Source organism: Typopeltis vanoorti, chromosome 25 (genome assembly GCF_054136105.1).
Source record: "Typopeltis vanoorti isolate ZY-2024b chromosome 25, IOZ_Tvanoo_1.0, whole genome shotgun sequence".
NCBI classification, from domain to species: domain Eukaryota; kingdom Metazoa; phylum Arthropoda; class Arachnida; order Uropygi; family Thelyphonidae; genus Typopeltis; species Typopeltis vanoorti.
The window spans coordinates 81018462-81045688 of NC_143573.1; the positions used below are offsets into that span (position 1 = coordinate 81018462).

The following is a 27227-nucleotide window of genomic DNA, read 5'->3' on the forward strand; positions in this document are numbered from 1 at the left end:
GAGAGCCGGTATATGTGTGTCAAATGTGGCATAGCCTTATGTGTACCTGCTTTCAAACACACTACTAAAGTATTGAAGTATTTTTGGGGAGGTGTTTCTCACTTGAAGTTGTGTGTGACATTATTTGACATGGAATAAACAAATAAATTTTGGACATCCCTAACTTGAAAATAAAATTCCTATATAACAGTTTTGTTCAGTGACTTCAATTTATACAAGAAAACAGTGGAAAAATGTGTAATACATTATAGTAACGATTCATGTTATTATAAAATATTTTATAATTGTGAAAATAACTCAGCAAGGAGGGTCATACTGGTTATTTAGTATCTCAGCAGTTAAAAGGTTAAGGGAATATTGGTAAACGGTGAGGTGATGTCAAAGCTTACCAGTATGTCTGTATTATTTAAAGCTAGATTTTCTATCCGGGTTTTAAAATGGGTAGAGTTTTTTATATGTATGAAAATTGAATATTTTAAAATATGTATGAAAATTTTATTTAAATTAAGTTTCAAAATTTTCAATAAAATCCATTGAGTTAAGTGGTGGATGAATGAATCAAATTTTTTGCATTCAATTTGCCCACCACTTTTGAGTCACGTCTCCTGATGAAATGATCTGTAGTGAGCTGGGGAGCAACAGTGCAGCTTACAAGTGGACGTATTAGTCATAGATATACTGCAGTCATTTTGTGATATTAAAATTAAGTGGGCATCATATAAATTTATAATATTACCATTGTGTATAACAAATTAAAATATCATGGATCATTGGTTGAGAGAAGGAGTTTTAAAAGAAAAAACTGAAGCAAACAGTTCACATGTTTCTTGTGACAAGAAGACTGGTAAAGCAGATACTGACAAAAATACAGATCAAGGCACTAGCATTACTTGTGTAGCAAATGAATTGAAGAAAAGGGAAGTATTGTTTGTCAATACTAAAGCATCGCTAAGTTATAAAAAAAATAAATAAATACGACTCAAGTTATTTATCACTTGGATTCACAGCCACTGGAATTCCCCAGGCCCGATACAGAATATATATTATGCAATAAGATCTCATCAAATAGTTAATTAGCACCAACTTAATTGTGCAGATTTTGAAAGAAAATTTAAGTTTCTTGACAGAACTAATCATTTTATTTCGAAACTGTTGTCAGAAAACTAAAGGACAATAATTGCTTACTACAAAGTAAGCTACCACATAGTGCTCATAGATGAAGCGCACACAATTTCTGAAACTTTCGTAAAACCATGCATCGAAGTTCAGTGAGAAATCTTCTCAACAAATTGATAAAATTTCTTTTTTAAATAATATAGTTTCACGTAGAATTCATGATATGGCTGAGGATATTGAGCATGAACTTATTTTAAGATTTCAGTCATATGATGACTACTCTTTACAATTAGATGAGACAGTGAATGTTGCAAACCTATCAGTTTAATAGTTTTCATTCATTATTACTATAGTAATTCTATTAAAGAAGACGTTACTATGTGAAAATTTATAAAACAATACAATTGGAGAAATGTTATTTAAATCTATCTACAATTTTCTGAAGACTCATGGAATAATTTGGAAGAAATGTAGCGATGGTGCGAAGTCAATGATAGGACCTGTGAAAGGGGCAGTAACACAAATTAAAGATGATGTTAAGACGCGAATGAGTAGTCACTGTGTTCTTCATAGACATACTTGAAATATCCCTTCATCTTTAAAATGTATTTTATATGAAGCAGTAAAAATTATTAACTTTGTGAAAACACAGCCATTGAAAACAAGATTATTCAAAATTATATGTGAAGATATGGGCAGACAACATTACCTCTTTGTTGGTACATACTGAAATTAGATGGCTGTCATGTGGCAGAGTTGTTCTCAGATTATTTGAATTATGGGAAGAGCTTGCCATGGTCTCACACAATTACAGATTTCTGTTAGCAGGTTGCTTTAGAAATGCTTCATGGTTGAGTCAAATTGCTTATATTATTATTATTATTATTATATGACACCTCCAGGGAGTCCAAAGACTCATCGAGGGAGAGTGTGCCAACAGCATCGAATGATTGAACCCCTTCCAACTGCTAACCGTACTCAAACTTGCTTAACTTTTTGTGAGCCATTAGTAGCAGAGGCTCTAAGGAGTCAGCACGTAAAATGTCATTTGTCAGTGTGAAGAATATGGCAGATATATCAACAAAATTGTTATTATTATATGATATGGGCAGACTAAATTATGATCATTATTACAAAAATTACAATACTGGACCATGGCTGTTTGGGAAAAAAAAAAAAATACGGATCCATTTCCAACTTTAAATGACTTTTTACAGGAATCAAACGAACTGTGATATTGATGAGGAAATTTGAAAATAAATTATTTGTCGTCTAAAATCAATAAATGCGGCATTAAATGAATACTTTCCTCTGTTAAAAGATGACAGTAACTATTGGGTTTTCAATTCTTTCAGTATTAAAGAAGAACCAGAGGAACTATCTACTTCAGAATATTGAAATCTCATCAATCTGACATCAAACAGCCAAATAAAAGTGAAATTTAATGAAGTTTCATTAAACGAGCTGCGGTGTGACTTAAAAGAAGAATATCCAAATTTATTCAAAAAAAGGCAGTTTGTTGTTTGTTGCCATTTAGTACCACTTATTTGTGTAAAATCAGATTTTCACTCTACACTACGACAAAAACAAAATACAGAAGTAAGTGGGATGCCACTCCTGATATTAGAATTCAGTTGCCCACAATTAAACCAAATGTTGAAAGAAAAGAATAACTTTTTTCCTTCACATTAATTACCAGTTTGAATTGATAATATTTGTGTTTCCATCTGTTTTGTATTTTCAATAAATTATTTTTTTGATTTGTTGTTTTATTTATAATCAGTAATAATTTTCAGGATTCTGACATTTTTTATCAAGTGAAAAGTGTTTCTCGATTAAAATAAGTTGGAAACTGCTACAAAACTCTGAGCTACTTCAGGTCTCTAATAAATATAGTGGTGATGGTGATCTCATGCAGAATGATGACACTCATCTTCCAATTGGCAAGTGCAAAATCTGTACGTATGGTAGTATTTGAATCCTACTTCATCATCTTACTTGATGAGCAGTTGCATAACCACTTGGCCAACCAGCCTGTCCTTACTGTATATCTGCAACATTATCCATTAGTGTATTGAACTGATTTTTGTCAATCTTAATTCTAGAAGTCATGGCAATGCAAGGTTAAAAACGAGTTATTGTATTCTTTGTTTTCCTTTATATATAATGGTGTAGCTTTACCTGTGCTAAGTAAGTTTAATATTAATTTCTGATAATGGTACAGTGTCATGTGTAGCTATTAATGAACAGTTGTGCATTTCATTGATTTTAACATAATCTTACTGCCTAGCATTTAACTCTATCACAAGGAATCTAACCTCAGTCCTACACATAATATCAATAACTCGCACCACAAGAAATTAAGATGTAGTTTGGGAATTAAAAATAGAATAATTATAAGAAAAACTAAACATGGCTGGATAGAACATGTAAACTAAATGAAAATATACCATAAACTAATATTACCACATCTTTTAATTTAGTCATGTGTGTGTGTGGTTTAAAATTTGGTGAACTCTCTGAAGATAATGTGATTTAGTTCAATTTTGTTAAAATATCACGAATAAAAATTAGAAAATTATTGCTTGCATTTACTTTTATGTGGTTAAGCTGAATAAACTAACATAATGCCAAGATGAGACCCTCCCCCAGCACACGTGTATAGGATTAATAGGAGATGCTTTTTGTTGTGCAGATATTCCATTCAAATTTTTTTGTTTCTGACACTTGAAAAATACTAATCAGTAAGAATAGACTCATATGACATGTCCCATTAAGGAAGAATGGGAAATCAGTGTGTTTGAAGCCTGAATACAGAACATGGTAGTGCTGGAATAAACTTCTATAGGTAGGAAGACCAAATGAAGTTGAAAATAAACTGTTGTTACTTATGAGATACATCACCATGATGATAACTGTCTGCACGTAGACAAAAGGATAAATTAAACAAATTTCTAGAAACATAAGAGTGAAAACTTTATTGGGCAAATATATTTCACCCTGAAAATAAAAGTCATCCTCAGTGGCATGCAGCTTATACATATACAAGGTAGAATGTTAACAATGGATTTTTTTTTTTTTTAATTTTTTTTTTTTAAATAGGATAAGCGCATGATATAAGGAATAATGTGATCTGATGTGAGATATAGTAACTGAATGAGATACCATCATGGTGATGGTATCTCATAAGTAACAACAGTTTATTTTCAACTTCATTTGGTCTTCCTACATATATAGATGAAAATGAAAACTATTGATATCTGATAAACGAGACCTTCCCAAATTTTTTGGCAAGGAGAGGCAGTCATTCTGATTCAAATTATGCCAATGCAGCAGGACTTTAGCACTCTCTTTAAACTTCTAGACCAGAAGATTCTGTAGCCAGTGACAATCCATACTAGGCTAGACCACATTTCTTAGATTTCTTCTTCTTATTATTATTCAAGCCTCCATGGAGTCAAAAGATTAGTGAACTTGTAATATTTGCTCTACAGAACATCTGGTTGTTCATATTAGGAGAGGTGACAGCGACTGTGACTTTGGTGGATGCCAGAAAGGGAGAGTAGAGATCATTTTTCTTTTTTCATCTATATATCAATTACTACACCTTGCCTGCATCATATTGTTCATGTGGCTCATAATGTTTTTTAAATAATTGTTGTTAGTGTTCTAATTTATTATTATTATTATGGGTATCTCCATGGAGTCAGTAGACTCATCTTGTGAGACCCAAGCTATCAAAACAATATCTATCATATCTGTTCTTGAATTTATTTACAGACAAAGAACTCGCAACTGAGTCAGGCAATGCATTCCACTCATTCACCACTCTCCAGGCGAAAAACCTCATTCTCACACCCTTGTTAACCACACTTTTCCTTAATTTCCAGGGATGACCTCTTGTTCTTCCATCACTACCACACAGCTGAAACATTTCCCCTGTATCAATGTAATAAAAACCTTTTAGTAATATAAATGTTTCTATCATATCCCCTCTTCTCCGCCCATCAACCAACCTCTGCAATCCACAAGCTCTCAATCTATCAATGTAGGGAGCATTTTTTACATCACTCACCAACTTAGTCACTCTCCTCTGAACCTTTTCCACAACCTCCTCATCTCCAAGTAATCCAGGTGACCAGTCCTGAGCACAGTAATCCAAATGTGGAAGTATCAACTCTTTATAAAGGGGAATAATAACCTCTTATCTCTGGATGTCAGTGTGTCCCTCAATAACCAAGTAATCCTATGTGCAATCTTGGACACCTTAACAATATGTTCCCTGACCTTCATCTCCATATCTACCAACACCCCCAAGTCCCTAGCCTCATCAATCTCTTGGAGTACCTTTCCATCAATGTAGTACACAGCTGGTAATCTTTTAATCCCAAAATGCATAACTTTACACTTTTCCACATTGAACTGACATCCATTACCTTTTGCCCATTTTACCAGCTTATTTAAATCATCCTGCAAACTCTCAACATCAGCTTGATTTTATATTGCACTACCCAACTTTGCATCATCAGCAAACAACTGAATATCTCCCTTTAAGCCATTTCCTATATCATTTATGTACAGAGTAAACAACAATGGCCCAAGCACAGATCCCTGAGGCATGCCACTGGTCACCTGCCTCATCCTGGACTCTGCTCCTCCATACACCACCTTCTGGTATCTCTCCCTGAGCCATTCTCCTATCCATATCACCAGTTTAGTATCCATCTTTATCTGCTCTAATTTGTGCAACAGTATTCCATGTGGTATCCTGTCAAAAGCCTTAGCAAAATCCAGAAGTACCACTGCGTAGCCATTTCCTTTGTCCAACTCATATGTCATTCTATTATAAAAAGCTAATAAATTGCTAAGCCAGGATCTACCTTTAACAAAACCATGTTGGCCCCTATAGAGTATCATATCCTGATCTATCCATTCTTGAATTTTGTCTTTAAGTAACTTTTCCAATACTTTTACCACCACTCCCGAGATGGTGATTGGTCTGTAATTAAGTACCACAGTTTTAGAGCCACCTTTACAAAGGAACCACTTTGCCTTCCTTCCACTCCCTAGGGACCATACCAGAGTTCAAACTTAAATAACCAAGAAAGAGGCATTGACAATTCCTTTGCACATTCATGCGACACCCGAGCTGATATTCTATCTAAACCTATAGTAGTGATTGCATTTAAATTTTGCAATATGCTAAGTACCTCTGATTTTTTAACTTCAATTCTCTCATTAGTTATTGCTACAGGTACAGAGATATTCTCACTCGGGTGATAGACTTTTGAAAAGTGATCACTCAATAACTCTACTAGTACATCTGAATTGGTCACCTCGATATCTGAAGTCATTCTTCCTTTTACTTGCCACATAGCGGAAGAACTCTTTGGGATTATCCTTGATCTCCTTGGCTAAGGTCTTCTCATAATTGATTTAGTTTTACTTACTATGCTGGTAATCTTCCTAGCTTGAGCCTTGTACTGCTCATGGGTGTACTGATCACCTTTCTTTCTCCTTGTAAATTCTCCATAACATTTTCTTTTTTTGCAGATCAAGCTATCATCCATCTAACGTCTACCTTGTTTGTCTTCCTGACCATGGGGACACAATCTGATGTTGCCTTTCTCAGATACTCGCTGATTTTATCCTGTCCACTGCTAACATCTTTCCCCTGCAATATGTTCTGCCATGGGACTGCTGCAAGCTCACTCCGAAGATTGTTATAATTGCCTGACCTGTAGTTCTGTATATACCCCTTCTTAAGAGAGAAATCCACAAATTTAGCAACCTCCCAAATCCCACATGATTGCTCTCACCAATTGGAGGTAACGAGGACACCTTACTTATGCATATATCATCTGAACCAATGACCAGGTCCAACACTCTCACACCACGTGTCCCTTCAGTTATGTGCTGTTTCAAGTAATTATCTCGTTTAAGATGTATGAATTGTATTTCCTTTATGCCACATGATATTTTCTCCTTCCAATTGATATCACCATAATTAAAATCCCCCATAATAATCACTAACCCTGCACTCATTGCACTAATTTGCTGATGCATGAATTCAATATCACCCCCCCCCCCATATCCCCTGTCCTGTAGCAGCAACCAATTGTATATTTGGTTGTGTTGGTCACTATTTCACACTAGACCGCCTCACATTCACATGTCTGTTAACTTGATATACTACTTTCTTTGGCTGCAACTCATCAGCTATCATCAACAGTAATCCCCCCCTCCCCCAGTCTATCTTCTCTATCCTCCCTGAAAATACTGTACCCATCACATTCAATTCCAGTGACTTCATCTTCTGCTGACAGCCAAGTTTCACTAATGCCTATTACTTTTGGTGAGATTGCACTGACTAATGCCAAAAATTCTTCCCTCTTATTTCGAATGCTTCTTACATTTGTATACAAAAATTGCAGATTCCCTCTAGTTCTTGTACCAGCTTTAGAACTGATATACATATCACTAATTTCATTAGTCCCGTGCTGATTTTTATCCCCTCTATTCTGCAATTTATTCCGCAAATAAGGATCAACAATTATACAATCAATGCTTAAGTTTCTCCCTCTTATATTCAATCTTTTCAATTTTAGCTTCCCTGCCCAATTACTTCAACTTGTTCGGAAAACAGTAACTTCTTACTCCACACTCCAGATATCAACAAATTCCAGACCTCTTTTTTGCACATTCTTGCAATCATATCATTCATTATCACTCGTCTGCTTAATTCATAATTGTCAAAATGAGGCAGCACATACACTATCCTCCCATTGACACTTTTCTACTTTACGATATCTAACAATGTTCTTAAATCTTTTGCTACCCGATTTATACTTCCACTCAGGTCATTTGTACCCACTATAACTATCATCTTTTCTGCATCATTCCCTCTCTTTATTTCTAAAGCCACTCTCTCTATTATTCCACCAGCCAAGCACTCCTCACGCATACCCTTAATCATAGAATCACCATATATTTTACCACTCATAACTTCATTCAAGTCCAAAACAAAAGTCACTCATGGCCTCATTTTCTATGCTATTCAGCATGACTCTCCCAGTTTCATTACTCAACGCTCTTTTACTTACTCTCTCACGACATCTCATTTCTTCTAGACCTCTTGTGCTTACATTTTTTTGGCTCCCACACTATTTATTTCTTCATCAATCACCAAAGACTCTCCCATATTTAATCCTGTTCTAGTTTCTTCAGCTAGAGTAATCTCCATAGTCCTAATTTCTCTATTCAACCCATTTAACTCGGTTTTAATTTCCAGAACCCTCTCACTACCAATTCCTCTTGCAAAAGATGGTCATTTTTCATTTTCCTGAACTCCTACCGAAGTTCATCCGCTACTTCCCCAACGTCTGCTTCCATGCCTAATCGCTCCAGCCTATCCTGACACCTCTCACGTACATCGACGTTTTCATTCTTCTCATTTAGCCAAACAGTCCACAGATCCTTCATATTATTCGGCACGTACATATAACAGTTTCCGCAATGCAATGATTTATGCATATAAGTCTGCCTGCCACTGAGAAGGACCTGTTATTTTCAGGTTGACCTATCTGACCAATAAAAGTTTTTATTTCTGTTTTTGCTTTATCCTTATGTCTTGCAAGTAGGCAGTTCTTATTGATAACTACTGTATTTACTAAATCATGATCGATTGCTAATGTTTTTAAGATCAAATCAGTTGTAATTATCATGTAGCCTGTTAAAAATGCTGCCTGTTTACCAGTGAGATAGCATCTCTGTTCTTCAACCAACAAGACTTGCCCTGGAGAATAATGGATATTTTTAGATCGTAAATAAATTTTACTGTCTAGTGTATTCTGCTTATTGGAGGGGCTGTAGCAGATTAAAAGAATATTTTATTTAGTTAAGAATTCTTCACTGTCTAAAACTCTTAGCTTCCCACAATATAATACACTGTAAATAGGAAATCTTTTATAATTTCATAAACAATCTTTTATAGTTGGAAAAAAGCTAGAATGTTGACAGATGTACAGTCATATATGCAATTATGACTCTGTACAAATAAGAAAATTACAAGAAGTACTCATGATAATGAAAACAATGAGATAAAACTCATTACAATTGGGAAAACATTTATATATTTAGCATTATTACATTGATCTTGGAAGTTTATTTCTCCACTTGGTCAGACTATAATAAATTTAGTTTAATCCTTTATCCAAGTGTAAGCAAACAAAGTTTGCGCCTGAAGTATCTTCAGGACTGAGGCAACTCGTGGTAAAGGTGGAGTTATCATCACTTGTCTTAGTATCTCTCATAATGCAAAGCACATCTCCTTTTGGACTTGTATAATGCTGTGCATTAAGGACATGGTCCACTACCACGAGTTGCCTCACTCCTGAAGATACTTCAGGCATAAACTTTGTTTGCTTACACTTGGATAAAGGATTAAACTAACGTTATTAGAGTCTAACCAAGATGTTGGAAAAAAACTTCCAACATCTTTCTCTAAATCCAAAATAATTTAATAATAAGGTGAGGCAACTCGTATAGGTAAATATGACTTCTCCACTACTTCCACCTTAGTATCACCACCTCTGGGTCTGGCTCCCACTGATGAGACCTCAATAAAGGTCAAAACCGGTTGGAGCTTGGGTGACAAATGGCAGTGCTGTAGCCTGTGAAGTTAACTGAAGCACAGCTGTTGCTGTTACCCATTGGATAAGATATGAGCAAATGAGCGGTTCTGCTCGGTGGTGGGGTGAGCCAGCCACGGTGTAGAGCCAACCGGTTCTGAGAATTCTTCTGAGTGGCATGGTGAGCCTGCTACTGAGGGGAACAATGCTGAGTTTTTGGAGTTTGACCTGTACTTGAACATTCAATAAAGGTCAAAACTGGTCTGGGTAGTGGACCTTCTCTTAATGCGTAGCATTAGACACGTCTGCAGGGAGATGTGCTTTGCATTATGGGAGATACTAAGACAAGTGATGAGCGCTTGGTTCACCTTTACCATGAATTGCCTCAGTCCTGAAGATACTTTAGGTGCAAACTTTGTTTGCTTACACTTGGATAAAGGATTAAACTAAATTTATTATTACATTGATCATGTATACTAAAACATTCATAAAGATTTCTTTTTGTTATGTAGTACTTATTATATAAGATTTTCTTGTGGTAACATTACTACATATAAAAAATTTTAGGGTAATGGACAATTGTTAACATTAATCTTTTTTTAGTATAATTGTAATAATGATAGGCACTTTGTGGCACATAAAGAAAGGGACATTTACGTAATCTTTTATTTCTAGGGACCTCCTGTATCAGGTACAGGTCCTCCTGGCCCAGGGACTCCTATAATGCCTAGTCCACAAGGTGAGATTATATTGATATTGAGGTATCAGCATACTGTGTTTAAAATTATTCATATATTTTGTAATGTATGGCTGTGTTTATTTTAGCTGCTGTTCATTATTTATTGTACATTAAGTGGATATATTTTATTTTATGAAAATTATACCTGGTTACTTTTGTGGATGTTAAGCAGTTGGTAATGATTATAATAATATGGCTTTTAGCAATTAAAGCTACATTGAAAATACTTCAACACAAAATGTCATTATTTCTTTTAAGGTTACATGGTGGTCAGCATTCATAGTGAAATATTTATGGAGACACAGCACACGTGTTAGAATAATTTCTTTACTTAATATTAAGAAGGTAACATTAGATTTCGACCTCTGTATTGAGGTCATCACCCGGAAAAATGCGTATGTGTAAGATACAAGCTACATGACACTGCACTATACAAAAGTAAGATGAATCTAAATGCCTGTTAATCATTTAACCTAACCTGAACTCTTGTGAAAAATAAATAAAATTAAAATATATTATTATTCGTGACACCTCCAAGGAGTCCGAAGACTCATTGCGGGAGGACACTTACTGTATAACTCTACATCTCCACTACTACACAGAACCTCTACTACCAATCACCTACATCAACGCCATCTACTGCCCACCACCACCACCACAGCTAGTATTTTTTGTCTGTAAATTGCATGTGTTCTGAAGGGCCGATTTGTTTGTATGCGGGATGAAAAACCCTAGTTTCCAGGAGAAAAAACCCTGCTACCTCCATATGAGATTGACTAACTCACCTTCGATCGAAAAAGTCCATATAAAGATTTCTCCCGTCATGACGAGAATCGAAATTTAGGCCTTTTCTAATCGAAGGGCACAACATACCATCTTTCTTCCAATTGCGCTATGGAGGCACATATATATGTATGTATGTATGTATATATATATACTAAGAGGATATGCCCACCCCCCGTGTTCCGGAATGGTAGACCGGTTCTCCTAGAATTCTGACAACTCGAATTTTGAAGACTCGACACTCAGGGGGTACCTGAGTACCCAGGGCCTTGTGTCTATGGTGCCCCCCCCCTCCCCCCAGTTCCAGACTGGTAGGCCGATTCTCCTTGAATTCTGATGACTCGAATTTTGAAGACTCAACACTCGGTGGCCCCTGAGTTTCAAAACATGACATAAAAAGGCTTATTTTATATATATAGGGTTGGTATATATATGTGCAAATATATATATATATATATATATATATATATATATTTTTTTTTTTTTTTTTTTTTAATAAAAATAAAATATAAATGGATCTACATTAAACATTTCTAAAGTCCTCTTGTATTTAAGATTTTCTTCTGCTTGAGCTTGTTCTTGTTGCTATACAGATTGCAGATAGGTATTCCACATTCTTGGAATGATTAATCAATAATTTTTGTTCAGGTTTGGATAATGTTTTAGCATTTCACAAGCTTCTTTGAATTTTCTTTCAAACTAGGTTTTGGTGCAGGGACTTAGTGCCTTTCCAGTCAGTTATGTGGCATGTTTGGAGTGTGTGGTGTGATAGGCCTGTTTTGCCATAGTGGAGGCATTTAATGTGTTGTTTATATTCATCTTTTCTGATTGGGGAGATGTGTCCTGTTTCCCCTATGTAAGGTAAGTTACAGGTATACTGAATTTTGTAAACCCCTGGGTTGGCCATGAATGGAAAAGACTCTTTGTAAGAGCTAAGTTAATTCATTAATTTTGTTGGGAGGTTTGAAGGTAGTCTTAATATTGAATTTAAGTAGTGTTCTGTCTATTTTTTCTGAAATGCCCCTAATGTAGGGTATGACTATGGTATTCTTGTAATCTTTTTTTTGTTTTTTAGTGGCATTTTTAGGGAGGATCTTGTTAACCGTATTTTTATTGTAGCCATTTTTTACAAATGTTTGGTTAATGATTTCAAATTCTTAGTTCGGAGCTTGTTCATTGGAGCAAATTGTTAAGGCTCTGTGTTTGAGGGTGCTGATGACTCCTAGTTTTTGTGTTGGATGGTGTTATGAATTTTTATGTATATATGTGTATGTATTGTCCTATGTGTGTAAGTTTGCAGTAGACTGTGAAGGATAGACAGCCTGAGGGAAGACGTGATCAGTGTGTCTAGAAAAGGAAGAGAGTTGTTGTTTTCGATCTTGATGGTGATTTGGATATGTTTGTGTTGTATTTTCAGGTGGCTTAGAAATGTATTTAATGTTTTGTGGTCGAGGGGCCAAATGGCGAAAATATCATCAACATATCTAAGCAAGATTTTGGGCTTTATTGGTTTTAGTAGGAAATATCTCAATAGAAACCTATAAATTGTTTCTTGATTTCATTGCTGAATAGCTATTACTTAGAGTTTAATTTTTGTGCTTATTTTCTTGCAAAAATTAACTTCAAAAATTTTCTTTAAAATGTGAGTGTTCAGATTAATTTGTTCACTGCTGTATGATCTTTTTCCTCTACATAAATGACCTGTTCTTAATCACTGCTAATCCTATTCACTAATCATAATTTGATTCATATGACAAGCCATTAGTGGTCAGACATCCAAAGCTTTAAGATCATCTACAACTACTGCCTTAAACATTGATTCACATATCATCCTTTATTGAGAAGAGAACAGTTTGGTCACCTTCAGTGCCATCAAAATGCAGTCTTGCATTTTCTCTGGCAAAAGAGATCTGAGTTCGCCTACCCTTACTTTCAGTAATACTTAAATCATCAGACAGGATCATATCTCTCTTCTTGGACTAATATTTACCTGCAGTCTTCTACTGGCATAAACACTTCACATTAACAGTGTCATCAGCATCCATAAAACTCAGCATTCTCTGTCATTCAAGATGCTATTTTATACCTACCCAGTTCTTATTCCAATGCAATCTATGTGGACTAGTAACTTTACTCTGCATTAGGCAGCTCAATATCACGTATGTGAGATTGCCATACCCTTTGATATGCATGTTAAAAAAATTATGAGGCTATTGGCACGAATGCTGGAAGCATTATTTGCACCAAACATAACAGCATTCCTCCATGCCAGTTTGCACACCATCCTGCTACTTCTCACTTTGTCAATTACAGTAGTCTCATACTCCAACCTCTGTCTACCTACAGTTGTTTAATCCACACAAAGTAGTTCACTCTGATATCTTGCCCATCTATGCTGATGATTCAAAATCTGAGCCCTCAGTTGGCTGTGCTGCCATGCTTCCTGATGTCACTATATCCAATGAGATCCCACTTAATTGCAGTAATTGTACAGCAGAGTTGCATGCCATTCAGCTTTCACTTGAATATACAAAAGCAAACTGCTACCAACAGTATGTAATTTATATAGACTCATCAAGTTCTTTACAAGCCATCCTGTCTGTGTATAATGTGCAACCAGTGCTTTGTGAGGTTTTACAGTTGTACAAAATGAAGATCCTTAACTTTGATGCTTGTCTATTCCAGATTCCCAGCCATATTGAAATTAAGGGAAATGAGACTGCAGATGTAGCTACTAGATCTAATTATCCAATGCAACCATGATGACAGAAAGTACTGACTAAGTCCCCTTCAAGCAAAAAAAAAAAAAAAAAAATCTAGTCCTCATCTTGATACAGAAGAAAATTTTAAGTACTGAAAAATTGAAAAAAAAAAAAAAAAATTCTTCGTTTAAACCTATAAAATCCTTTTTGTACTTTAGTTTATTTGTTAATTATCTTTTCTGCATATGATGTAAAAATTTGTAACTCACAAATTTATAATCTACATTCATATGAAGCATTCCATAGACTGGTCACTGTCTTGATCACTTACTTTGGATCCTTCCAAACGCTTTTCATGCCCATGGATCCCAGTCAACAGATCTGTGTGCAGTAGTCGAGGTGTAACCATATCAAAGTGATATAGGAGTAATAATAACCACCTTGCTTGCTTGCTAGTGTCTTCAACATCCTCATTTTGCCGGCCTGGTTGGCGAGTGGTTAGCATTTCTGCTCTTCAGCCAAAATTCCACCATGGGTATGAATGTTTGTGCTTGTTTGTGGAAATACTAGTGGTGGTCAGCGGTAGATGGCTTTGGTGTAGTTGTGGTCAGTTGGTGGATTTGAGTGGTGAAGACAGAGTTGTAGAGCAGGTGCCCTCCCTCAATGAGTCTTTGAACTCCCTGGAGGTGTCAAGTAATAATAATAATAATTTTATTAAACACTTTCCAGATGAGCCTTCCAATTCTGGGTGTTAACCAAGCTTTTTCAGCTATTATTGCCTTGTTTCTCATGGATCTGACCTAAGTGTAATCTTGTTTGCTATCATAGTTAACTCCATAGCAAAACAATATCTTTCATTCCCAGATCTGGTTTTGTTAATGTCTTTACAATTTTGTTATTCCCATAAAATTATAATCTACACTGTGTTGCCAAAAGTGTCCAGACATTCCCATAGCTCTATATTGCCTAGCCCGTATGAGGCAGATGCACATCTGCAACAATATGTAAGCATTTGCACTCTGCTATCGGGATGAGTGAATGATAAGAGTTGAGCCCGTTTGAATGCAGTATAATAGTCGGAGCCCACAAGTTCAATAATTCAGTTAGAGAGATTTCTACAACATTGCACAATCTACTGTCAGCAAAGTTATTCATGAAGTATAAATGTAATGAACTACCAAATTCCTCCCCCAAACTGTTAAGCCCAAGAAACTGACAAATCGGGGCTGGCAAACTCTCAAACATGTTGTCACAGCAAATCATCAGTAAGCCTTGCAACCATCAGAAATAACATCTGCATGAGCCCAGGAATGGATACCAGTCACAAAACTATTCACTGGGAGATGTTTGCTCTTGGGTTTCATGGTCATGCTGCAGTTCCCAAGCCCTTGATTACACCTGTCAGTGCCTGTCATTCATCTGGAATGGTGCAAACAACACAGTGATTGAACTTTGGATCAGTGGAAGCGTGTCTTCTGGAGCGATGAATCGCAGTACATGATCTGGCAGTCCAATGGACGTGTTTAGGCCTGGCGAATGATACTTACAGGAATGTCTTATATCAACCGTGAAATTTGGAGGAGGTAGCATAATGGTCTGGGGATGATTTTCCTGATTTGGACTGGGCCCATTGCTTTTTGTGTCAAGATCTTTAAATGCTGATGCCTACTATGACATTTTGGACAGTTCTGTTCTTCCCACACTGTAGCAACAGTTTGGAATAGGCCCTTTCCTGTATCAGCACGATAACACATCTGCTGACAAAGCAAGGGCTCCACCTCCATGGTTTAAAGATATGGAAGTAGAAGAACTAAACTGGCCATCCCAAAGCCTTGACCTCATCTCTATTGAACATCTTTGGGATGAGCTGGAGCGAAGACCTGCTCGCTGAACAAACACTTATTACCTGTTCACCATACTGCAGCAGGAATGGAAACAAATTCCAGTATCAGTTTACCAGAACTTAGTTGAGAACCTATCCCGAAGGTAATGGCTGTAATAGCAGTGAAAGGAGGCCTGACTTCGTGTTGACAGTAATGCTGTATTGATGGGAAATACATTTGCTGTCTGGACACTTTTGGCAACATAGTGGCAAAATTTACTATAACTGCAAGCTGTAGTTAACTTCTGAAAGTAAATTATACATTATAAATAAGATAAAATAGATTTACCTTAAGAATATATATTTTTATTAGTTTAAAATTTTCACCATAGTATCAAAGGCATCTTCAGTATGACTTCTAAATTTTACTAAAACCTTAATATAATTAGACCATGATGCTCTACCTCATGTATGTACAGTTTGAAAGAAAATTCAAAGAAGCCTGTGAAATGCTGAAACATCATCCAAATCTGAACAAGAATTATGGAATTTAATGATAAATGAAATTTCTTTCATTTATCATTAATTATCCCTAGAATTTGTTGGACCTATCTTCTAGCAGTATAGCATCCAAAACAACCCCAAACAGAAGAATATCTTAATACGAGAGGACTTTAGAAATTGTTTAATGTAGTTCTGTTTTTTCTCACCAGACTTTTTATGTAGTGCAGTGTCATCTTAGCTTGTATCCTGTACATATGTCTTTTGCTGATGTTGACCTCAATACTGAGGTCGAAACGTCAAATATTACTTCCTTAATTATAAGTAATTATTCTAAAACATGTTGTGTCTCCACAAATTCTTCACTATGAATACTGACCACCATGTAGAGTTGATCCACAAGCAGTGCAGTCACTACCGTAAGATGAAAATACATGTTTCTGTGTTAATTAATCGGCTAGCCCTTCTAAAACGATGTTGAGACAGCAGCTTCATACCTAACTGCATTAAGCTAAAAAAAGAAGTTTACTTTAGCCAAAGTGCTCCATATTTATGCCCATTTGGGGGAAAAAAAAAAAAAGCTTTGTTGAGAGAAATTAGTAGTAGCCATTGGTTTACAACTAAAATTAGAGCTATCAAACTACATAAATTCCGATATTTGGGATATTCTGGAGAGGATTACAGATGACTCAGCAGAGCCCATATTATCTAAAAACAAAGAAAAACTAATAATGAAATTTCAAGCACTAAAACAACAAGAAAGCAACAGGCAATCTGGATGCCATACTCAGAGGACCAGCCAATCATTTACAAGCAAAGTTAGGAGCAACCAACCACCAACAGTCCATGGCCAAGTTATCAATAAATCCAGCTACAACCATAACGAAGAGCTCTCACTTCTGAAAAAAAAAAAAAACGCCTGAAGTATGCAATTGCAGCAAGGTCAGTTAACAAATTAGATTTCATTTATCATTGAAAGAGGTCTAAAATCTCTCCCTCTCCAATAAAGCCAATAAAATATGAATGGAAACATCATGCATATAAAAAAACTCCAATAAACAACTAAGTTGCAATCTAACCTGAGCAGAAAAATTGGCCCTTAAATTCGTAAAAAATATCCAAGACATTGTTATTACAAAAGTGGATAAAGGCAGTGTTGCCATTGTCCTCGATTGGACAGCATACTTGGAAAAAATGAACCTATTGGTATCTGACCATATGTACCAAATGGTGAACCTTACAAACTGCATTAAAAAAAAAAAAAAAAAAAAAAAATTAATCAAATCAGTGATCACATGGCCAGAAGAAACAACCAACAAACTAATACCACGTTATGCCTGCACTCTCAGAATTTATCACCTGCCAAAAATACACAAAACAAACACACCACTATGACCGATAGTTGAAGGAATCAGCAGCCCTAATTATCACATAGCCAAGAAACAAGCAGTCACACTCAAGGAATTGGTGGGTCATTCTGCCTCCTACATAAAAAAAAAAATACCCATTTCATAAACAAAATTAGAAACATCACACTCAACGACTAAGATTTATTAGTCAGCTTTGACATAACTGCCTCTTTCACTAATGTTCCAATCAGTAATACTGTTCTCTTACAGAACATATTTCCACCCGATATCACAGCTGTCTTTGCCCACGTACTTCGCTCTGGGCATTTCATGTGGCAAAATAATTTTCACCTGCAAAAAGTGGGTATGGCAACGGGCTCACCGATTTCTTCCCCCACCCCATTGCTAACTTTTACATGGAAGACTTCAAGCAATGAGCTCTAGATTCTGCCAGCCCAAAGTCTGGCTTGGATATGTTGATGATATTTTTGCCATTTGGTCCCACGGCCTGGAAATATTAAATACATTCCTAAGCCACCTGAACAAACAACACAAATATATCTAATTCACCATCGAGATCGAAAATAAGAACTCTCTTCCTTTTCTAGAAACACATGTCACACTTCTTCCCTCATACATACATAAAAATTCATACCATCCAGCACAAAAACTGGGTCATTAGCACACACTCAAACACAGAACTCTAACAATTTGCTCCAATGAAGAGGCTCTGAACTAATAATTTGATATTATTACCCTAACATTTATAAAAAAAAAAAAAAAAAAAAAAAAAATCAAACAGTTCACAAGGTCCCCTATAAAAATGCTATTAAAAGCAAAAAAGATTACAAGAATGCCATAGCCATACCATATGTTAGGGGCATATTGGAAAAAATAGATAGAACACTACTCAAATACAATATTAAGACAACCTTCAAACTCCTTGCAAAATTAAGAAATTTACTTAGCTCTTCCACAGATCCTTCTCCATACCTTGCCCACAAAGGGGTTTACAAAATTCAATGTACCTGTAACCTGCCTTACATAGGGGAAAAAGTATGCACCATCCCAATTAGAAAAAGATGAACACAAACTCCACATTAAATACTTCCTCTATGGTAAAACAGGCTGGTCAGACCACACACTCCAAACATGCCACAGAATTGACTGGAAAGGCACCAAGTTCCTACACTGCACCAAAACCTGGTTTGAAAGAAAATTCAAAGAAGCCTGTGAAATGCTGAAACATCATCCAAATCTGAACAAGAATGATGGATTAATTATTCCAAGAATTTGGAGGACCAATCTTCTACCCATATAGCATCCAGAACAACCCCAAACAGATGAAAATCTTAATACGAGAGGACTTTAGAAGTTGTTTAATATAGTTCTGCTTTTTTTTGTTTTTCACCAGAGGTCAGGCTAGGGTAAATGATGAACAAGCTTTTAGATTCATCTTACTTTTGTGTGTAGTGTAGTGTCATGTTGCTTGTATCTTGTACATATGTATGTTTTCCTGATGATGACACAGAGGATGATACACTGATGATACAAAGGTCAAAATGTTGAATGTTACTTCCTTAATTATAAGTAAATTAATAATTCTAACACGTTTGTGTTAGATTCTTTTTCATAAATTCTCCATAAATTCTTCACTATGAATGCTGACTACCGTGTAACCTTAAAAGAAAGAATCTTCAAAAGTAGACCACTTGTATATGGAGGCACTTTAGTTTGTCCTACTATCCCCTAATGCACAGCTCGCATCCTTTCGAAGGTGTGTATTTCTAACAGTATGGGAAGGATCTGAAAATAATATTTTGGTATTTGTATATTGAAATATGACTTCTGCCATTGATTTACCTCTAGCATCCTCACAAGTTTCAATTCCACTGATGAGAGCTCACTAAAGGTCAAAATCAACATTGCAGCATGCTTGATTCAAAAATAGGTGTAGTGTGCATTATGTGATGCTCAGGAAAATTGGTGCAAAGCTTTTTGTTTTTATTTGAATCTCATTGACAAAAGGTTTATAAGTAGTTGTAAACCTTTTGTAGAAGATCGACATCATACTTTGTTTACAAAAAAAAAAAGTCGCACATTAAGATTCACATAAAAAATGCTTTAGGAACCAAGGAACTTCTTCACCTACTTCAAGTTACAACTAATGACATTCAAAAACATCAATGCTTGTAGTAGGATTCAAACCTGCCATCTATTAGTTAGATAGTAGAGACACTGATCACACTGATCTCCCCAGCTAAGAGAATTAATCTGCTATTCTGCTTCAATTATGTAGTATTCTACTATAGAATTGAATTACATATATGAACTTTTTTTGCTGCCACTTCAGTAAAGGTTACTGAAGTGTGAGCAAACTTAATTTTTTGCTAATTACACTTCCAAGAAGTGTCAATCATCTTACTTAATGGATATTTTTTATTAAATTCATGACTTTGTCAGATAAAAGTTTCACTTTTGCTGAAAGTGCAGTCTGAATTCCAACCTAGAATTTATTATTATTATTATCAGACTCATCGTGGGAGGTCCTTCCTAAGAAACAAAAAGTCTATCGTACCACTCCTTAAACTCATTGACCGTCCTCGCTCTCACCACTCCATTAGGCAATGCATTCCATGGTTCAACCACCCTCCATGCAAAGAAACCACTTCTCACCCTCGTGCTCATAGTTTCCTTTCGTAACTTCCAGGGATGGCCTCTTGTCATCACTCCTTCCTGCTGTTCAACCAAGCGAAAGAACTCTCCAGTCAACCCTGTAACCACCTCTCAACAGTTTAAAAGTCTCAATTATATCACCTCTCCTTCTTCTATCCACCAAACTCTGCAGTCCACATTCCCTCAGGCGATCCTCATAACTGTCATTGTACAGTCCTGAAACCATCTTTGTTATCCGCCTTTGTATCACCTGATCTCTTCTCTCCCCTACTTCCTCCAGTATAACTCCTCCCATAGAGTATGCAGCGTCCCATCAATGTTTCCCAAACCTCCAGACCTTACATTCTGCTGCATTAAACCGACATCCCCCATTCATTTTCCCATCTATCTAGCTTATTCAAATCCTTTTGCAGGGCTTCTGCACTATTACTAATAATCCTTCCCAGCTTTGCATCATCCGCAACCAATTGAATATCCCCTTGTAATCCACTGACAGTGTCATTGATATAAAGGTTAAACAGTATAGGTCCCATTACTGAGCCCTGTGGGATCCCACTTGTAACCCTCTGCTTCCTTGAAACTGCCCCACCATACACAACTCTGATACCTATTGGACAGCCAATCCTGAATCCAGTTGACCAATCTGACATCCAGACCCATGTGCTGCAACTTAAATATCAGCTTATCATGTGGCACCCTGTCAAATGCCTTTGCTAAGTCTAAGAAAATGGCAGTATATGCCTTTCTCTCATCTAATGCTCTTGTAACTTGATCATAAAAGGCTAGCATATTGCTAAAACAAGAGCACCCCTTCACAAATCCATGTTGACTCTCACAGTTAACATTACCTCATCTGTCCAATGCTGTATACTGTCCCTCACTACTTTCTCCAAGATCTTAACAACTACTGATGACACACAAACTGGCCTATAATTAGACACTTCCATTTGTTACCACCCTTATGCAATGGCACTATCTTACCTTCCTTCCATTCTATGGGCACCTTTCCTGCAGCCAGACTTTCATTGAAAAGCCAGGTCAAAGGCACTGTGTGTTCCCTAGCATATTCTCTCAAAACTCGTGGTGAAATACCATCCAGTCCCACAGTTTGACTGACATCCAGATTACTCAGTATTTGAAACACACCCTCCTCCTGAACCTCTAAACCTCGAATCTGCCCAATCCCTCTAGCATTAAAACTGACTCCTCCAGGATGAAATACTCCAATAAAGTTTTCATTGAACAATTCCACTATGTCCTCTGCATCGGTCACGCTATTCCCATTTTTATCCCACAATATCCTTCTTCCACAGTCATTTCTTCTCCTACTGGCCACATATCTAAAACATTCCTTTGGATTTTAGGGCCAATCTCCTCTCATATTCCAGTTTTGTCTTCCTTACCATACTAGTCACTCTTCTGGCCTGTGTCTTGTATTCTTCATGCATCTTCTGTTCACCTGTGTCCTTATATCTCTTCCATAGCTTAATTTTCGCATTCAATTCCTGTTTAATATTGTTTGCCATCCACTTTACTCCAAATTTTGTCCTCTTGTTCGCTCGTGGTATACAACTTACCGTTGCTGCTAACAAATATTCTTTCATAATTTCCCGTGCACTATTGATATCCCGGCCTTCCAATTCCTCCCTCCATGAAACTTTCCTAAGTTGACGTCTTAGACTATTATATCACCTGCCTTATAATTCCACATACTTTCCCGTCTCTTTGATACTTCTGCATGTCTATTCATTTTCCAAGTCAAAATCATATGGTCACTCTCTCCAACTGGTGGGAGAGATGTCATCTCAGTTATTATCAACTCTTCTGATGCTATAACCAAATCCAAAACAACTCTTGAATCTCTTGTTCCCTCTATTTTGTTGCCTAAGACATTTGTCCCTCAAGAATTCTAGAAATTCAATTCACTTATTGCTATATGCATCTTCCTCTCCCCAATTTATATTACTGTAGTTAAAATCTCCCATAACAATCATTCTTCTTGCACTTGGCAAACTCAGCTGTCTAAATATTTCCTGGTCCCTACCCTCTGTGCTCATGGGTCTGTAGCAACACCCCTGTAAATATCCTGTCTTGCCCACCTCTACCTCACACCATATGCTTTCAAAATCATTAGTGCCACTGCCTTCCAAAGTCTTCACTCTTTGAGGACATAGGTCGTCACTTATCATAAGCAGTACTCCCTCCACCACCATGCTTTCCCTTCCTGTCCTTCCGAAAAATGCTGTACCCAGCGACTTCTATTCCTGTTATTATATCCTCTTCTGTCAGCCACGTCTCAGTGATCCCAATAATTTTTGCCCAGGCTGATGCTATCTCCACCACCAATTCTTCTTCCTTATTCCGGATACTTCTGGCATTAGTATAAAGCATATAAATGCCGTTGTTTCTATACCAGCATTATCCACTCTAGGCTCCACTGGGCTCAGTGTTAGCTGATCTCGTCCCCCTTCTCCCAAGTACCCATTCCCACAAGAGGCCATCCCTGCTACCATCCTCCCTGGGACACACTGACTTGTTCAGAACAGCAATCTCTCCAGATGCCTACGTCCTTCCTCATTCAAACGTAAACGGTCTCTCACATACAATTCCTCTCTGTCCTCAAACACACCCCAAGCTTCCACATATTCCAGACCTCTCTTGTCACACATTCTAGCTATTATGTCATTCAATATTATTGCTCTTCTGCTCAGCTCGTCATTATCATACCCAGGCAACACACACTATCTTTCCTCTTTGTGTCTTCTTTCGTACTACTTCAAGCAAGAATCTCATATTTCTCGCTGCCCTATTTACACCACCACTCAATGATGGAACAAATTAATGTCCTGTTTGTAAAATATTTTAATTATTGGATTCCATACACCATCAGAAAGTTCAGTAGTCCAGTAATCCATAGCAGATGGCCTTAGCTGGATAGCAATATCCCAATTCAAACAAAGCAGTTTTCCTTAGTTATTTATTAAAAATAACTATCCTCACCATTATATTATAGCTCTTTTTCATACTATGGAAAGTTCAGTTCAACAGATCAAACTGCTATTTGCCTTTGTCCTTTTGTGAATGTGTTTAGGTTGAAGATTTAATCCCTGCGTATTGGAGACTTGAATTAATTTGAGAAACTTTTGTGTCAGTCTCTGGAGGTAGGATTTCCAAATTTTTTTTTACTCTTATCCTATCCATGGCATTAATACTCATGCACTGTATGTTTAAAACCTTTCATAGTGAGATTCACATAAAATAAAAATAATTGCATATCATTGAAATTATAGTAATGCAAAGTGTTATTACTTTGCATAACTATTTCCAGCATAGAACGTCATAGCTATTTCCTTGTTTAGTTCATACTCCACAATGCTGGCTCTCACTTTTCAATTTAAAGAAGTCACTTTGCTCCATCTTCATCAGGTTTTTAGCATATACAGAGAAGTATCCTGATATTGCACCAATCTGGCAGTTTGAGATATTTTTGCCCAGGCTGATACTATCTGCACCACCAATTCTTCTCCATTATTCCGGATACTTCTGGCATTAGTATAAAGCATATAAATGACGTTGTTTCTATACCCAGCATTATCCACTCTAGGCTCCACTGGGCTCAGTGTTAGCTGATGTCGTCCTGATGAGGAAAAAGAACATTCTTATCTTTACATGTGAATGTTCGTTTCAGCATTGCAATTACCTTTGGAGTGTCTTTGCAAACTTTGCCACGTGGCTGCTAAACTTCAACTTCCTGTCTATTAACAATCCAAGATCCCTAGCCTCATCACTTTCTTCTAGCCTAATCCCACCAATATAATATGACATCGGATATCTAAACATGCCAAAGTAAATGACTTTACATTTACTCACATTGAACTGACACTCATTTTCCCATGCCCACAATTCTAGCCTATTCAAATCATTCTGCAAGTACTACATATCAGCGCATTCCTGATTACCCTACCTATCTTTGCATCATCAGCAAATAACTGTATGTTGCTTGTCAAATCCTTCCCGATATCATGAATGTATAGATTGAATAACAGTGGACCAAGCACTGATCTATGTTGTACACCACTTAAACCCAAGGTCAGGAGGGTTAATTGTGTAGGAGTGAGATGGACGAGTAGTATCATTAAGCATGAGCTGCAGAAAAAGAAAATGTTGTGGAGAAAGGTGACCAGCAAGCTCATAAACAGTACAAGGGTCAGACAAGAATAGGGGACCAACATGATAAGGAAGGCAAAATCAGATTACGAGAAGAATCTAGCAGAGCAGGCAAAAGGAAATCCCAAAGGGTTCTTTTATTATGTGACATGTACGAAGAAGAATGACTATGGAAGAATAAACTTAATGAGTGCTTACTGTGATGAGGTGACAAAAGCAAATAAAATAGTTGAGTTACTGAGTGACCACTTTGCAAGGGCATATCATCCAAGTGAGGTTAATGTTGTGATATGTTACAGAGACATATGTGGGCACAGAGATAGATGAATTGGAGGTTCTCAAGATATTGAAGAACCTCCACATAGCCTTTAAAGGAATGCAGAGAACTGACCAGGGCTCCTGACGTAATGTCCAATCCTCACCTTCTCGTGGTGCACCCTGTTGGATATCTACTTGCATATTGAACGAACGAGGATGGGCTGGCAATTTGGGATTTAGCCGACCAAATTGTATTCTTATTGTTAAACCAAAATAAAAAATGATGGTACAACATGACAAAATTTCATGCCGGCTGGGGAGTCGCCCGGTTAAACAAGCCCCCCCCCCCCCATTGTTTTCGCCAGGGAACCAGGGCAAACAGCGAAAAGTCAGCTACTGGAACAAATCTGAAAACACACCCAAACTCAACATCACCAGAGTTAAAGATTGGTACCAACATAAGAAGCCTGAATGGCAAAGAAATGGAGCTAGCTGAGGAATTAGATAAGTACCAGATCCACATAATAAGGGTGAAGAAAACAAAAAAGACAAAAACTGGTGAGATCTTTCTGAGCAATAAATACAAAATGTTATGTTCAGGCAATGACAATCGAAGAAAAGAAAGAGTTGCCATAGTATTCAACACAAAATATGAAGCTAATCTTCTTGAATGGCAGTCAGTCTCAAGTAGAGCAATGTGGGCAAATATGAGAATGGGGAACTGGACAACGAGACTTATTTGTGCCTATGGTCCCACAGAAGGTTCTACTAAGGTAGAAGTGGAGGAATTTTTTGAGGCTTTAGAAAAAGCAACTGACACAATGAAAAAGGAAAAGTTGGTCCTTGTTGGGAATCTAAATAGCAGAGTAGGAAATGATTGTGAGACATACAAAAATATTTTGGGAAAATTTGGAAAAAAGAGCAAAGCTAATAATAATGGCAAATATCTGTTGGATTTCTGCTCAGGACATGGACTGGTTATTACTAACACCATGTTACACCATAAAAATGTGCACAAATTCACATGGAGAAAGAAGAGGCAAGGAATAAGTAAAGTCTCATTGACTATGATATTATTGATGTTTTTATTGATGTTATTATTGATGTTTTCTCCCTGGTGCAGGACACCAGAGTGTACAGAGGATTTGAAATTGGAAGTGATCACTATTTAGTCTTGAGCAGGATAAAATTGAATTTCATATTGAAAAGAATAACATGTAAGAAAGTTTTAAAGCGCATAAAATTTGAGCAGCTCTCAGATGTGAACTGTAGACTAAAATATACAAAGATTATTGAAGAAAAAATGAAAGAGTTTCAGAAAAGGAATCAAACCTTGGAGATTCAGTGGCAAGCCTTGAAAAAATCCCTGATTGATTCAGCTAGAGAGGCATGTGTGAAGTTATCTGCAAGGGTAGAAAAATTAGAACTCCATGGTGGACACAGGAAGTTAAAGAGGCAGTGAAGGAAAAGAAAAAAGCATATCAAAAGCAAGAATGCTAAACACTGTGTAAAACTAGCTAAACAAAAGTCACGGGAGGACTTTGGCAAGAATATAGAATATAAATATCAAGAAGGTGGCAAAATATTCTGGAGGTTGTTGTTGAAGAAGCTTAGGAATGGAGGAAAGAGTGCTGTAAAAGGAGTTAGAGATGATAAAGGTGACATGAAAACGGGAGAAAAAGATATCCTTGACGTATGGAGTAATTACTTTGAAAAACTGCTAAATGAAACAAGCAGTGATGACAGCACAGTGGTAAAAAGCACTGACCAGGCATGCAGTAAGGAATACATATCCATACTTGAAGTAGATAAAGCCATCAAAGGTTTGAAATGTGGAAAGGCAGCAGGAGTAGATGATATTCGACCAGAAATGCTGAAGTATGGTGGAATAAGAGTCTTCCAGTGGCTGCACTGCATAGTTCAGAAAGCCTGGAAAGAAGGACGAATTCCCAATGATTGGAGTAGAGCTCTCATAGTACCTATATATCTTCTTCTTATTGTGCTATCTTCTATCGAAGGTCAGCGACCATCTTGGCGAACAAACTGCGCTCTTGTGCTAATCTGAACAGTTGTGCACTGCTCTTTCCTGTCCACGTCTTGATGTTGTCAAACCATGATATTCTTTTTCTTCCTCTAGTTCCTTTGCCATCAATTCTTCCTACCAAAATAGTTTGTAGAAGTTGGTATTTGCTGTTTCTCATGATGTGTCCAAGATATGATGTTTTTCGTTTCTTGATTATTTGTACAAGATGTTTAGCTTTGCCAATGGATTTTAAGACATCTTCATTGGTAATTTTTTCTGTCCATGATATCTTTTGCATTCTTCTGTATAGCCACATCTCAAAGGCTTCGATTTTCTTGATGGTTGTCGCCTTCAATGTCCATGTTTCAACTCCATAGAGCAGAATAGACCACACGTAGCATTTCAGCATTCGGCATCTGACTTCCGTGTTTAGGTCTTTATTGCAGAATAGTGTTCTCATT

General features: G+C 36.8%; 1 protein-coding gene across 8 annotated transcripts in view; it reads left to right on the top strand.

Annotated features, from left to right (window-relative positions):
* LOC150092876 (single-stranded DNA-binding protein 3-like) overlaps positions 1–27227 on the top strand; it is an 846537-nt gene that overhangs the window by 681924 nt on the left and 137386 nt on the right. For all 8 annotated transcript variants that reach the window (XR_016550498.1, XM_090414347.1, XM_090414349.1 and 5 more), the window contains one exon: positions 10422–10485. Coding sequence is in view for 7 of the 8 variants with exons in the window: in XM_090414347.1 (XP_090270473.1) it covers positions 10422–10485 (64 nt within the window). In the remaining variant the exon portion in view is untranslated. The remainder of the gene's footprint in view (positions 1–10421; positions 10486–27227) is intronic.